At 40.9% G+C, this 14,476-nt stretch overlaps 2 protein-coding genes across 12 annotated transcripts in view; one reads left to right on the plus strand and one right to left on the minus strand.

Moving 5' to 3' along the window:
• Positions 1-8,230, plus strand: part of zbtb46 (zinc finger and BTB domain containing 46) — a 59,465-nt gene extending 51,235 nt beyond the window's left edge. For 7 of the 9 annotated variants that reach the window (XM_036008268.1, XM_031316660.2, XM_031316659.2 and 4 more), the window contains one exon: positions 96-2,818. In XM_036008268.1, the coding sequence (XP_035864161.1) occupies positions 96-877 (782 nt within the window). In that variant the 3' untranslated portion in view covers positions 878-2,818. Of the gene's footprint in view, positions 1-95; positions 2,819-3,638; positions 3,815-3,923 lie in introns of those variants that run through there. The other 2 variants (XM_036008270.1, XR_004899041.1) reach the window with 2 other exon arrangements.
• Positions 8,231-8,464: 234 nt separating this feature from the next.
• Positions 8,465-14,476, minus strand: part of si:rp71-79p20.2 (zinc finger protein 704) — a 43,415-nt gene continuing 37,403 nt past the window's right edge. For 2 of the 3 annotated variants that reach the window (XM_031316664.2, XM_031316665.2), the window contains one exon: positions 8,465-14,475. In XM_031316664.2, coding sequence (XP_031172524.1) covers positions 14,364-14,475 — 112 coding nt within the window. In that variant the 3' untranslated portion in view covers positions 8,465-14,363. The remainder of the gene's footprint in view (position 14,476) is intronic. The other variant, XR_004107883.2, reaches the window with a different exon arrangement.

Genomic DNA, 14,476 nt, shown 5'->3' on the forward strand with positions numbered 1-14,476 from the left:
TTGAAGTATGTCATGTTGATATAACTTAAGAGAGAGTTTGTACCTTTTATCTTTTTCTCTCACTTTTACTCTCACTTTTCTTCTTGCTATCTCAGCCTTGGAAGGTGACCAGTCTCCTGTCGAGAGGGATCAGATGGGCGATGAAAGCTGTGCTGGTGGCTTGACTGTGGCTGGCAAAGGAACTAAAGGGCTGATGGTGCTGGGCGAAGAGGTTGGGTCAGAGAAAAGAGTCCTGCCAGAGCCCGGTGCCTGGCCCTCACAGGGGTTTGCCTGCTCCCTGTGCAAACGGCTGTTCAGCAGCCTGGAGCACCTCAGGGAACACGAGTACCGCCACACCCTGTCTCTGATGGCCTTGTCTCTGGACTGGCCGAGCATGCACGGTCCGTACCACCAACCTACCCAGCCTCATCACCAGCCACAATCCCAGCCTGCCCACTTCCACCAGTCCCTTTACCGCCCTGCAGTGGAAGAGCTTGTGCCGGCGCGCTACCTCTGCTCCCAGTGCCCCGCCAGCTTCACCCTCAAATCCAACGCCGATCGACACGAAAAGACCATCCACTTTAAGAAGAAGCTGATGCAGTGTGTGTACTGTCTGAAAAACTTCAGAGACCGCACAGACCTGCACAGGCACCTGTCCTCTGTGCACTCCAAAGAGAGAGGGCACACCTGCCCTGCCTGTGCCAAGGCTTTTAGCACCCAGAAAAACCTGTCTACACATGTTAAAGTGTGCTGCCAGGTGGGGTCAGTGCCAGGAGATATGCTGGGAAGAGGCACTGGGATGGAAATTTGTCAGGGTGGGGTTATAGATTCACTGTGGCGGCTTTCTCAAGAGATGAAAGTTGACAATCATGATCTCAGTATCAATTTGGAAAATTGATACAGGCTGCAGGCTTATGTACACATATTCATTCCTATCAGCTAGCAGTGTATCGTTCATGCCAAAATGCTCTGTGGCGTCATTGCACTGAGAAGGGAAGAATTCCTTTTAAATCAAGTATCTGTTGACATTTTTAAAAAATACCTAGGGACTACTCTTTTTTTACAACTTGTTAAATATTATGCCATTATTTTTTTACTATTAATTGACAGCTTACATATAAACAATGCACAGTTGCTATGCAAAGCCGATCTGTTTAAACAACTGACAAATAAATTAAATTATAAGTAGAACTGATTTTTAAGTAATCTTTAGGTTTGTGAATAGTTTGAGTGTGCACTGATTGGAACCAATAACAGGTGAATAACTTTTCTGTGTTGCTGAGTCAAGAGACGGGGCGTCTTTCCGCCTCCCTGACCTAAACCACTTGTCTGGCTCTCTGTCGCCAGTCACTAGGCTGACTAAACTCTTGTCTCCTTTTTAGGCAGAGAGATCTTTATCTTTGTGTCCATCCCTGCATTATGGGCACAAAGACACTCAGGCTTTACTGTGGCTCACAGCCCACACAACCACACCACCTGCAGGAACTTTGTAGAATTGCAGCATGAGTCTAGAATTAAGACCCAAATCAGATTGTTTCTGTTGCCAGTGGTAGTGTTCCTCAAAATAGCATAAAACGTAAAGGAATGTTATTATTTATCTATTTTTTAAACACTGTGATTACTTTTCTTTAAACTGAAACTCAAAGCAAAACAAAGCCATTGTATCACCCCACTGAACACGTAGCTTGTCATCTCATCACTCTGACATGATTACCTTCAGTCAGTGCTGTCAGATCAGTGCAGATGGAGGGGATGTGTCAAACCAGACAAAGCCAGCTAAACAATAGACCAGTAGCAGCTCTGATGGGGGTTGGGTGGTGTCATTTTCTTGCTCTCTTTCCATCTCCTCTATCCCAGATCTGTAAGTCTTCTTTTGGCTGGAGCTGGATAGTAATTGGTCCGGCCCTTCTTAACCCCTGACCTCTTCATCTGAAGAGGAAGTTGGGACCGAGGGGCAGATGACTCTTAAACCAGATGAGTTTAGTGATGTCACTGCTGCAGACAGATAACAGTTGTGAGACAAGTGGGGAAAATTCAGGAGAGGAATAAGGGAGATGGTCAGTGTGTTGCAGATCTGCGAAGATATTGGAATCAGCATGAGCACTGACTTCAAAATCATTGCTAATATAAATTCACACCAATTTCTGCCAAAAATTTCGGCCTGCAACTATAAACCAAGATATTTTCCTGATACAGCCCAGTTATGAAGGTGCATTGTGTGTACACCCATACTGTGAGTAGTACATACCCAAAGGGAAGACAGTGTTTTCTTCTAATATTCCACAGTCACTTCAACACATATAACTGTAATTTCTATGTGTTCAGTAAAAGCAGAACTGGTGTCTATTGGGAATATGCCCCCTTACCTGTTGCGTGTACATACACACAGGGAACTCCCAAATGCCAAATTCTTTCTCATACTAAATCTCGTCTCTCAGGTAACGCTCTGTTCTAGCCAGCAGCTGAAACAGACTGGCAGGCTCCGAGAAGCTAGGAACTAATCAGGAACTCAGCAGAGCCAGCTATTCCGGAAAAACAACAAATACTGTACGGCTGTTGTGTGCGATTCTTGAGATGAGTGAATATGTGTTATTGTAAATGTTGAAAGATATTTCATTTTAGAATATATAATTTCCTCCTTAACCCCCCCCCCCCCCCACTGCACTGTACAAAGACATGTACTTTTGCTTGTAGTTTTTGTGCTGTAAATTAAACTATGATGGAAAATGTTTAATCCTCTCTGTATTTTTTATCTTTTATCTGTGTCGTGCACATCATTCACACCATCACTAGTATTCTTTTGTCTTTGCATTTTTAGCTTGCCGTTCTAAAAAAAAAAGTGAATAAGATGTTCAAATCTGTTGTGCAGTTGATGTGTACTTGCATGTCTTGTGCTGTTGAGTGTTTAATCAGAGCAGAAGTCGATTTGCAGATGGAGGTAATTATGTTGTATTGCTTTAAAGCTTATAACCCTGAACTGTGTGGTTGACCCCTCCTCTATGTACAGTAGTTGTGTTGTGCTTGTGTTCTCATAAATTCAGTCCTGATCTCTCATGGTCATACACTGTATGCCTTGACTGCAAAGTTTCTCTCTCTCACATACACACACACACACACACACACACACACACACACACACACACACACACACACGCAATCTGTTTACTTGGATGCCCTTCACCTGGCTTAACAACCATTTAAGTCAAGACCTTGAGATAATTGGTTTACCAGACCTTTACACAAGATTGGGACATGGTATTAACATTAGTTTTTATTTTTATTTCTTTGCTGAAGCCTCCCTTTGTGTGTGTGATTTTATTTCCCAACCCTCAACCTTCTTGCCATTGTCTGTGTTTGTCTTTCTGTCTGTGTTTTGCTGTCCGTAGCAGAGACCCTCTAGAGCAACTAAGGCAGAATGAATGTTGTGTGTCGTGTTTATAGTATCTCTTTATTGCTTTAGTATGGAGGAAGAGCTGTTGCCAGGGCAACTGTAGCTTTGACTGGGATTGGGGTGGCCATGGGAATTGATGGTACATTTCTAGACCATGCCGCTAATTAAATGTAATAACTGAAAAGTGACGTTTTTTGTTTATTCAAAAGAGCTTGATTCAAAACTAATCTGTTATCCCTTCTTTTTCTCCCTTCTTGTGTCTACACAGTGAATGACTTCACAGTGATCCGTAAAAAGTTCAAGTGCCCCTACTGCAGTTTCTCCGCTATGCACCAGTGCATCCTAAAGAGGCACATGCGCTCTCACACTGGCGAGAGGCCCTACCCCTGTGAAATCTGTGGCAAGAAGTTCACCAGAAGGGAGCACATGAAGAGGCACACACTGGTGAGGGCAGCTATGCGATTACCAGTAGGGGGCAGTAAATCACACCATATAGGCTACCAAAGTGTAAATACATTGTTTTTATGTTAAATTATGTGTTTCTGTCCAACAGGTCCACAGCAAAGACAAGAAGTATGTGTGTAAAGTGTGCAGCCGGGTCTTCATGTCAGCAGCCAGCGTCGGAATCAAACACGGATCGAGGCGTCACGGCGTCTGCGCCGACTGCTCTGGCCGGGGCATGGCCGCGCTGCTGGACCACCACGGGGAGGTGGGAGGAGACATCTCTCCGGAGGAGGAGCTGTATCCCGGCGACCGTTTCCACGATGACCAGGCGGAGTGCGACGGTGATGGAGAGGGGGAGGAGGAGATGATGGTCGAAGGGGACGGAGAGATGATGGGAGAAGGGGAGGATGAAAGAGGGAAGTGGAAGGACTCGGGTATGACCTCAGAGGCACACGGAGCACTGGACAATGAGAAGGAGGAGAGCGACTCCTCGGCACAGGAGGGGGAGCAGCAGAACGGGAGTGAGAGGGACTTCACCTGGATCTCCTAGAATCTGTCAGGCACCTATCAGCGGCTCGTCAACCAATCTCTAAAGATCTCTTGCGATCTCTCAGGCAGAATCCTCTGCTCTCTTTACCCATTCGTCCCACCGTGGGCAGGCCTTCCTTTGAATGGAAATGCTGTAGGGTGATGCGCGACAATGATCTAGAACCATCATGAGTAACACACTCAAATGCGCGCGCGCACACACACACACACACACACACACACACACACACACACACACTTAGGCTATTCTCAACCTTGACTGCCATAGTAGAAGAAGAGTGGTCAAGAGATGGCTCGAGTGCAAGGCTTTTTCTGCTTACCTCCTTTACTTCTGATGCAGTGTTTTTGTGTTTCTTTTTCTTGAGGGTTCAGGCCAGAGTCCAGTAGTTTTCTACTCTGTCACAACAGAAATCAACGAGGACGCTGCCAAGGACATGGCCAATGCTAGACTGTAACTTTGTATGTTTGCCATCACAATCACCATGGAAACCAAGGATCACTGACAGTGTAGGGAAAAAGCCAGGAGGGGTGGGGGGGGGGATGTCTTGGTCCCACCTCGGCTGTAATGTTTCTTGGGAAAGTGTCTCTCTACGAGTGAAGGAAGAGTCTAAATCTATTGCAAAGCTACACGTGTCAGAGGACCGGGCAGCTTGATGGCACATTGTCGATGCAGAGTCCTACTGCCACAGACTTGCACTTTAATGACAACTGACTCCTATCAAAGCCCTGAACCCGTGGTTTACATTTTTGATCTGATCTTTACTTACCTAAACAACTCGGTGACCGCACCTACCTTTAAGGATATACTTTATGTCCTCTTGACTGTTATCACAATATAGAAATCACTGAATCTTTGTGCAGATTGCTGTTTATATAGCCGATGCCTTTTCAGTGGGGTCCTTAATCTTTTCTTTACTTAAGTTAACCACACAGTTTCTATCAATCCATTCCAACAAATACTGAAGAATTGACTAATGTACATATGTTTTTTTTTATTATTATTATTTAAAAGGGGAATGTGTGTGAGACAGAGAGAGTGTATGTCAGAGTATGTACACAACGTGGACATCTGTGTCTGCTTCCCTGTTTGGAAAATCAACAATGGATCCACATGACCTACACGATTAACTCTTTCTGTCTCTCTCACTGTCTCTGGTTCAGTTTCTCAAACAGTGAAGGTTGTGATGATAGGACCTGAGAGCCACGTCTCTCACAGCGAAAGAGGAGCTGCCTTTGTTTCAAAAATAGTTTTTTCTTTTCTTCCCTTTTTCAGTCATGTAGTTCCAGTTTCTCAATACAGAATATGCAGCCTCTTTCCATGGTTTATCTTTCATTTGGTGATATATTTTCTCCAGCTTTGTAAGAATTAAAGAAGAGGATCAAAATTGTGCTTGAAATTTCCAAGTTTGATATTCGTAGAGAGTGTAATATTAATTTGTTTTGTTTAAACGCTATTTATTGAAAATTTGTGGATTTCCTAATTTTTTGGATAAGTCATTCCCTCCTCTCTCTTTCTCAATCTCTCTCTCTCCTCTCTCTTTCTCGCTCTCTGTTTTTGGGTGGAACACGATGGGTGTTTGTATGCAAGTATGTTTGAGTGTCCAGTGTCCAAAAAAAGAGTCTATATTGATTTCTTAAGATTATTTCCATGTTTTCGGCAATGTTATTGACAATTCAAGTGAGCCAGACGAGATGTCTTATTATTATGATTATCAGAACAATGATTACTGTTGTTGATGTTACTATTATTAATTATTATTAAGTGCTGGATGCTAAGCTTTATTGTGTGTTCTTTTTTTGATATTTTATATCTTGTATAAAAAAAAAAAGCTTTTATACTTTGCCTTGTTGTGGACAGCAAGCCATAAGGCTTTTATCAACCTTTTATTGTGCCAGTTTACGCTTTTTCTGTCGTATTTGCTTTTCTACCAAGGGGAAAAACAACTTCACTGTCAAACTTCTCTGTTAGATATTGATTGAAACATATATTCAGCACACGCTTTTGCATCACTAATGTACACTAATTGATTAATATCAAACCAAAAACAATCTAGTACCTTGTATACATGAAGTGCTTTTAGTTTCACAGTCTGTGTGCAGGTGCTTTTTTGGATTTATTGTCGTGGTTAACAGTTTTGTTGTTGGGGTTGTTTTTATTTTTTTGAACCTGTCACTATTTGTCACAGTTTGAAAAAAGTGCACATGCTATGGTATTATTGTGAATATGAAGAAGGGCTGTGTGAAAGGACCGGCTAGCTTTTGAAGATCGCATCTTAAAACCAAGCTGATTAGATATGTTTTTTCTAGTTTCTACTGTCTCACGCCTGGCATGACACACACAATCAAGTAGAAATGCAGCATGCAGACACAACGCTCCCCTCAGACAGTGTTGAGTCTACATGCCGTGTTTCTACAGTATCTGCCAGTGTTTACTGGCTTGAGTTCATTTACAAAAAAAAAAGGGAAAGTGAGCGCTGCAGTCGTAACTCTGGGAAACATGTTGTTGCCTGTCTGCTACAGGTGGCATGGACTGCACTTCCCATTAACCTCCACTGAGAAACTCTTAGTACAATCTGATTTGTGATGCTTTCTTCATGTCTGGCAACTGTCTTTATTTTATTTGTATTATTTATTATGTTTTTGTTGAACCCATCTATCAAAATTTTTGGGTAGAAAAAAAAAGGATTTTTTTATGAATGTCCAAGTGGTGTGGAAGGAGCCCATGATCGGCGACAAATCTCTGTCCTGTGGTGCCATTGTGGCCACTGAGAGACATCTGGATGTATGTGTGACTCCCCGGCCCTGCGCTCTTCTCACAACCTGTACTGTATGTCTTCTTCCTCATACTGGGTTGTACTTCAGGAAAACGTCTGCCATCAACCCCTCAATATGTGCCTCAATGACATTTCACCCGTGTGCTTGTGAGAGTGTCTGCTACCGAGAGATGGATATGTTTGTGTAACGGATAGAGATTACTAAAATGTGGCTGATCAGATTAGAGGTGCAAAATGTTTGAGGATAAATCTTCGAAGAGACAAATCATGATGGGTGACTAGATTCTCCTTCCCACCGTGTATTGATGACCTATTGTGCCCTATCTGTGGTCTTAACTGCATGCCTGCCCTGTGCTTATTTCGTCATACCAAAGCAACGTCTTCGGCATCTGCACACAACTGTCTCATTCCACACGATGCAAAACTGGAACGGTTTGCTCCATTGCAGATGAATATGGGTATTCTTAGACGTGTACAAATTGCAATCCTCATTTAGCCTGTATAGCTTGATTCACACGTGCAAATCATGAAGCCATAGATATGGGTATATCTATATTATACTATATTTCAAAATTGGCGCTTTTTACTTTAGATTTTGTTCTTCTATTAAGAGTGATGTGTGTATACCTTCATATATATGAATTTATATTACTATTATATATTATTTATTTTCTCTCAAGTTTCAGAAGGTCTTTGATTTGTAAAAAGGTCACACTTGAAGCTTGAGGCTTGTTTATTTTCATTGGGAATATTGTTCAATATGATACTGACTTTATATTGATGATTATCATAAACCTGTGTTTGTAACAAAATGTGTTAAATAATCAAAAAAAAACCTGTCCTGTTTTTACACCTGTTTTGTTTTTGGGCAGATTTAAGTGCTCTTGTGCAGATATTTTTTTTGGTTGATAGTACTGATCACAAAACATTTTTACAGCCAACCATGAGCCTCCTGTTTTTGATGTTGGGGCTGGCCCACCGGCCGTCCAAGCCTCTTTTTATCTTCATGTTTAGTGGAAGAATTAGCTTGACTATTATTTGCAAAAACCAATCAGTCTCAATAAATTTTGAAATTGCTGCTGTAAAGAAGTGACATGTTTGTGGTGTGTCTTTTTTTTTCTTCTGCCTCTTGGGAGGGTTGATGTACAAGTGTTGTTATGACCACCTGCGGTCCACAAGGGGGCAGAATAGACAAGTTAAAGAAAGTAGACACAAAGGAATTAATCCTGACTATTGATTTTACATTGCTACATTTCCTTATTTGGAAGAGTAGCCTAACATAGCCTGCATTCATTATTTATTTACACCAAAGATTCTGTCGGCAGACTTCTTCCATTCAGGTTTATTTTCCTTTCTGTCACATTACATCACATAGATCACATTTTCAGCATCATACATGGGCATCCATCTTTTCAAGCACTAGTCATAGGCTTGACATTCACACAATTACTCTGAGTGCACCACTCCTCAGAAAGTGCTTCCTCCGTGTGTGTGGGACTGCTGATGAAGACCAGAGGCCGAGCCCACACACAGAAGAAATCTTGCCCTCCAGTGAAGACCCGAGGCTGGCGTTACATTTCCCTCAAAAGCTCTTTTAGCTTTGTGTGTGTGTTTGTCAGGCTGCAATGAGCATTTTTACATTTAGAGGAAAACAAACTACATCAGCCTTGGGTTATCAGTTACTGAAAGGGGAAATCTGACACATAAAACCCTTCAGTGTTGTATCTCCTAACAAAAAAAAGAACAAAAAATGAGCAATGCTAGACATGCAATACAACCTCAAACTCAACCAGAAAATCAATCAATCAATCAATCAATCAATCAATCAATGAGAAAACAAAAACAAGCAAAAGTCAGTTTTCACACCAGCCAGTGTAAGGCTCAGTAAAAACATAACAGGAGAAAAAAGGTAATCAAATGAGAGATCTGACAAACAGAGGGGTAAAAGCCCAGACAAACAATAACACCACAGTAGAAGAAGCAGATAATTGAGAGGAGCTGCCATTGCAATGTAATACATTACATTTGATTTGGAAGGAGATCTATTGGCTTTGCTGCTGCTGGTTTACGCACAAACGAAAATGGACATTCAAGAAAACGGCACATACATTTTGACATGTGGAAATATAAAATGAAGGCTTTATTTGATGCACATTTCAAGGGTTTAGTTTAGCTTAATATACTGGGTAAAGGCTTGGGTGGGACCACAGTAAAGCTGGATAGGACAAGAACAGGACATGGAAAAGGACAAGGTGATCAGAGAAGAATCACTGTAGTGAAAAGGAAATGGGAAGGATATGTCTAGTAGGAAACAAGTGGAAGACACTAAAAGCGTGCTGTCGGTTGGAATGTGCAGGGCAGGACAAAGATTCCCACAAGGTTAAAATTTGAAGGTTATCCTGCCTAACATCAACTTCACGTCACAACCACAAACAACATCCACGGCCATGATAACCACACATATTCAGAAACATTTCTATTTGGCAGGGAGAAAGACAAAATAGGAACAGAAACCTTGTGAGCAAGTAGCCCAGATGTCACCAAAAAGCGTGTTAGTTCTTGTTCCATTATAAAAGCATCTCATTGCACAAAGTAAGATAGTAAAGCAATACTGCATAGTTGCATAATTTCATATGACATAGCAGTGTGGCGACAGCTGTGGGTGTTAAAACGCAGATACCAAAATCAAGACACGCTACAGGTTCACTACAGGCAGTACGAACTAGCCAGCAAATATAACAAAAAGACTTGTTTTTATAGGTTTTACATTCAACTCCCCTTTGCCTCCAAGCTACAATACACATAGAATCTTTTACGTGTTATGTTCACTATAGCTTCTCAATCGACTTAAAAAAAAATGTCGGAAAGAAAATAGTCTGAGCAACTATACTGTAAAAAAGTTTACTTTTCATATAACAAGAAAAACAACAACAACAACAACGAAAACAACAATATATGAAAAAGCCTCATGGTTCTTTTTATGTTGCATTATGTACAAGAAAGCCCTGAAACAGCAAATCCATCTTTATATCGCCATTGCGTGTCTGCTCTCTTCCCCTGTACACCCATAACTTTCACCGTCAATCTCCATCTCCCATTTTACAGGTGAAAGTTGTAATATATTTTTGCAAAAAGTCCACAAGAGCAACTTTGTACCCACAGTTCTTTCTGGCCATAATGACACAAGCTGAGCTCATTGAGCCGAGCTCTTACTGATACAACTTGAGCCTTGATCTTCACAGGCCAGTTTAGTGCAACTCGAGAGAAAAAAAATAAGGTGGAATAGCGACAACCACAGGAACCTGTTAGCTTAACTCATGCCAACAGTCCCATTTAGTACCAGCAAAAGCATCGGCCTCTAACCCTGCTGGTGGAATCTAAAAGTGCTTAGGATGGAGAGAGACCTGATGGGGTGCATTTGACACTCAATGAACGACCAAACCAGAGATAACAGAATTAAAAGTGGTATCCAGCACTAATAACAGTATCTACATAGTTACTACCTCAGCTCAGTAAAATGTAAAGAAGAAAGGAAGCACAAAGATGGGCTTTATGGATAAAAAGTGTGTGAGTATTTGAAAAAAACTCCAGGCAATAAAGCACTGTAAAAGCATCTGTTATCAAGACAATGTGAAGCCACAGACTGAGACTGGTGTTATCCCATCACTGAGACAAGGCAGGTGCTGCTTTCGGCCCTTGGCACTCCTCCAAAGAAAAGGCAAAGTGACTGACTACCTAAGTACCACACTGTACTTCCCAGTACCACACTTCTAAAAACAGACAGTACGTTTAGTACAATCAATCTGACAGAGAGCAAGACAGGCTATTAATGGGGGACCCTAGAGGTACAGAACCCCCTATCCCTGACACCCCATTTATTCTATCGGGCAGTGATGATATCACTCCCACCCTCTCGGAAAATAAGAAAATTCTTTTACTTCAAAATGTGTGTATATAAAATAGCCATGTATAAAAAACATCACGCATTTGCGCAGTGCAACGTAGTGCAATTTGATTAGGTCAGTATACCTTTTTCCTTTTTATGTTCTTTTCATTGGCACTTTGTGAAATTTCTGACCGGAAGAGACCGGAAGCTTATCTGAGATCTGAGATGCCAGTGGAATAAACGGTTTACAGGCTTACCTTTTTCAAAACAAAAAGGTGGCTTATAATGGGAAATGAATGTGAAATTGTTTTACCACTATTACAGCTAACACATGTGCTTAATATGTTTGACTTCAAGCCACCAATTAACAGTCAAGCAAAGTCAAGCTTTCATTGAGAAGCGATGACGTGGTGTCAGCCAACAGTGACCTGGTGGCGACAGGGGAAAGCACAGGTGTTTCTATGGCGACAGAGGTCTGAAGTCATACTGTACCTCAGTCATATATGCTCATATAGGAGAGGACAGGCACTGTGTTTGTGCACGTGTCATAGGTTGCTATGGTGGTCAGGTCAGTGTCAGGAGCGCTTAGAGAGTAGATGACACACAGCAGAATCTACATTCAAAAAGTTGCTAACAGCACAAGAGGGAATCTCTTCAAAACTATACATCTACTGTCACAAGAGCAGATCAGAAAAATACCTGTTACAGTTTTTCTTTCTTAGGATAGAGGGTGTCACAGGTTGATAAGCCCTGTGAGGCAAATTTGTGATTTTGAGCTAAATAAATAAATTGACTTGACTATAGTTCATGGGAAGCGTGAGAAGTTATCATCTGAAAAAGATCATTATTGTCTTTTATCATTATCATTTACGAAGTCGACTTAGAGCAAGTTAATGACTATATGTTACTAATGATACGAATAATCTTCTGGGGATCTCTGAATTTAGGAATTACTTTAAAATGTTAACTATAACTACTGATGTGTAGTTATGTATTTTCCTTTATCAATATCATCACCAATAAGAGAGCATTACTGAAAATACACTTCACCCTGCAGGGGTACAGTTGTAGGCTGGTAGCCTTCAAAGAATAACTAGTTGACTTGTATTTGTCTTTTGTAGGAACACTCTTTTTCAAAATATAAAAAAAATAAAAAATTTTTTTTAAAAATCCAAGTTTCTCTAAAAGATTAAAGGAGCAGTGTGTAGGATGTAGTGGCATCTAGCAGTGAGCTTGCAGATTGTAACCAACTGAATACCTCCTTCCCTCACCCCTGCGAGTAATAGAACCTTTGGTGGCCTTCAGGTAACGTAAAAACGTGAGAGGCCCTCTCTAGAGCCAGTGTGTGGTTTGTCCATTCTGGGCTCCTGTAGAAACATGGCGGTGCAACATGACGGACTCCAGGGAAGAGGACTCACTCCCTATGTAGATATGAAGGGCTCATTCTAAGCTGAAACGGAAACACAATTCTTATTTTCAGGTGAATTTGATCTGATGAAAACATAATTATGAATATTATATTCCATTTCTGCCAATAGATCCCCCTAAATCCTACAAACTGTTCCTTTAAATGCTAATGTAAGGTTACCACTGCCATTTTTTCTTTCATCATTGTATATCTTGGATAATAATATAGAATTGCCAAATTGAAAAAAAAGGCTTCAAAATTAAAGGGTGCTATTTTCATAGATTTTTCTTTTTTTTTTTTTATAGGTGAAAGGGATATATCCAAACATTACAACAGTCTAAAAATCTACCACCTATATTTCATCTAGGCTTGGGAAAGCAGGCCTGACATTTTGTATTACAGGACCATTCTAAACAATCTTTACTTTCACTTTGGTGAAACATTTTTAAACTGTTGCTCCACTTCGGTATCAATCAGTATACAGTCAACTACCTACACTGCTGCTCAGCACTGACTTGATTCTTACTTTTTATTCTTTTCAGACCATTCTAGGGTTCTAGGGTTAAACAACTAAAGGGATCCTATGAAGTGTCTACAAACATTGCAATGTTGGTTAGTGATAGTTATACCAAAGACTAAATATTGGGTAACTTCTCCAATTAAAACTAAGAAATGAATTCAAATGCCTGACTTATTATCAGGTAGTGATTGCTGGGTTACAATTTACCTACATACACAAGTTACATCAGTCAGACTTTAAGTTAAAGTTTCAAAGGGCAACTATCATGTATCATTCATCGTGGTAAGAACATTATTCATTAAGAACATCAGCTGTCAAAGAAAAAAAAATTGCCTTTCTGCTTCAACTCACCTTAATTATGGTGACAATGACAACCACAAAGCAAGACAATATTAAACGATGTAATCCTGCTGATTGCACAGTGCAACTGCTAGTTGCTTCAGCAAGTCATTGCTGAAAATAAACTCTATATAGGAAATAGATATCTATTCTTTTCAAGCATACACTGTGGTTTCATCGATACTCAGGACTTAAATCTTCAAGGTGCTTATCACTTGGGTACAAGCATAGAGAAGAAGAGATATTTCATATATTGTGTACATCTCTCAAAAATATTTTGTAAAGTCAAGGGTAAACCTTCTGTACCACCTTGTGTGTGAGGGTTTTGTGCATCTTTGCAAAATTACAAGAAGTACAGATGGCTGAATAGAAGTTGCTTAATGAACAGGTAGTAGATATTGAACAATATGTACTTCAACATAAAGTCGATATCAAGTAAGGCTGAAGAAGACAGTGATGCTAGATTAAGGATTTAGCTTACACCTCAACTGTTGGTTGTAAGTGAACAGGCTTTTTGCCTTTGGTAGGTTTAAAGTCACTTTAACAGTGACAGTGAAAAATGGATATGCTACAAAGGTCTTACCAAGCAAATCTGGTGTTAACCCTTGAATCTCCAAAAAGTCATGATCCACCCCATAAACAGTAGACTACTTGATGCTCCTGTAATAAATGACAGAGTATACCAAAAAGCGTATCTGTAGTCTTTAAACATTGCCTTCAGTTGAGGCTGTGAAAAATGGCAAGAGAAAAACAAAAAATCAAATCAGAAGGTTCCAATTTAAATGTTTTCCTTATTCATGAGTTTCAGTCTTAGAAAAAGCCTCCGAACCTGCGTAAAGTTCTTTTTTTCTTGCTGATTTTTTGTCATTTGTTTTTACCCACCAATTGTATTTTCTCTTTGTGTTTGGAAACGGAAAAGAGAGAAGGCGAACCCCCTGTAATGCTGGAGGAAGCAGCACTGAGAGCTCCATCGTGAAGAAATCTCCCCTCGTCTCCTCAGTGGAAGAGTCCACCTACAGCCGTCGCTCCGAGTGAGAAAAAGCTCATCTCACGGACACGGGAAGGGGACTAGATTAGTCGGTGAATCTCTGACAGGCTTTTTTCCAGCGGCAGGCTGTGCACCACATGTCTCTCTTCTCCATGCCGTACACCTTTCGGCACTTCTTCGCCTCCCCACGGGGTTTCC

The sequence above is a fragment of the Sander lucioperca genome, chromosome 12 (assembly GCF_008315115.2).
Source record: "Sander lucioperca isolate FBNREF2018 chromosome 12, SLUC_FBN_1.2, whole genome shotgun sequence".
Taxonomy (NCBI): Eukaryota; Metazoa; Chordata; class Actinopteri; order Perciformes; family Percidae; genus Sander; species Sander lucioperca.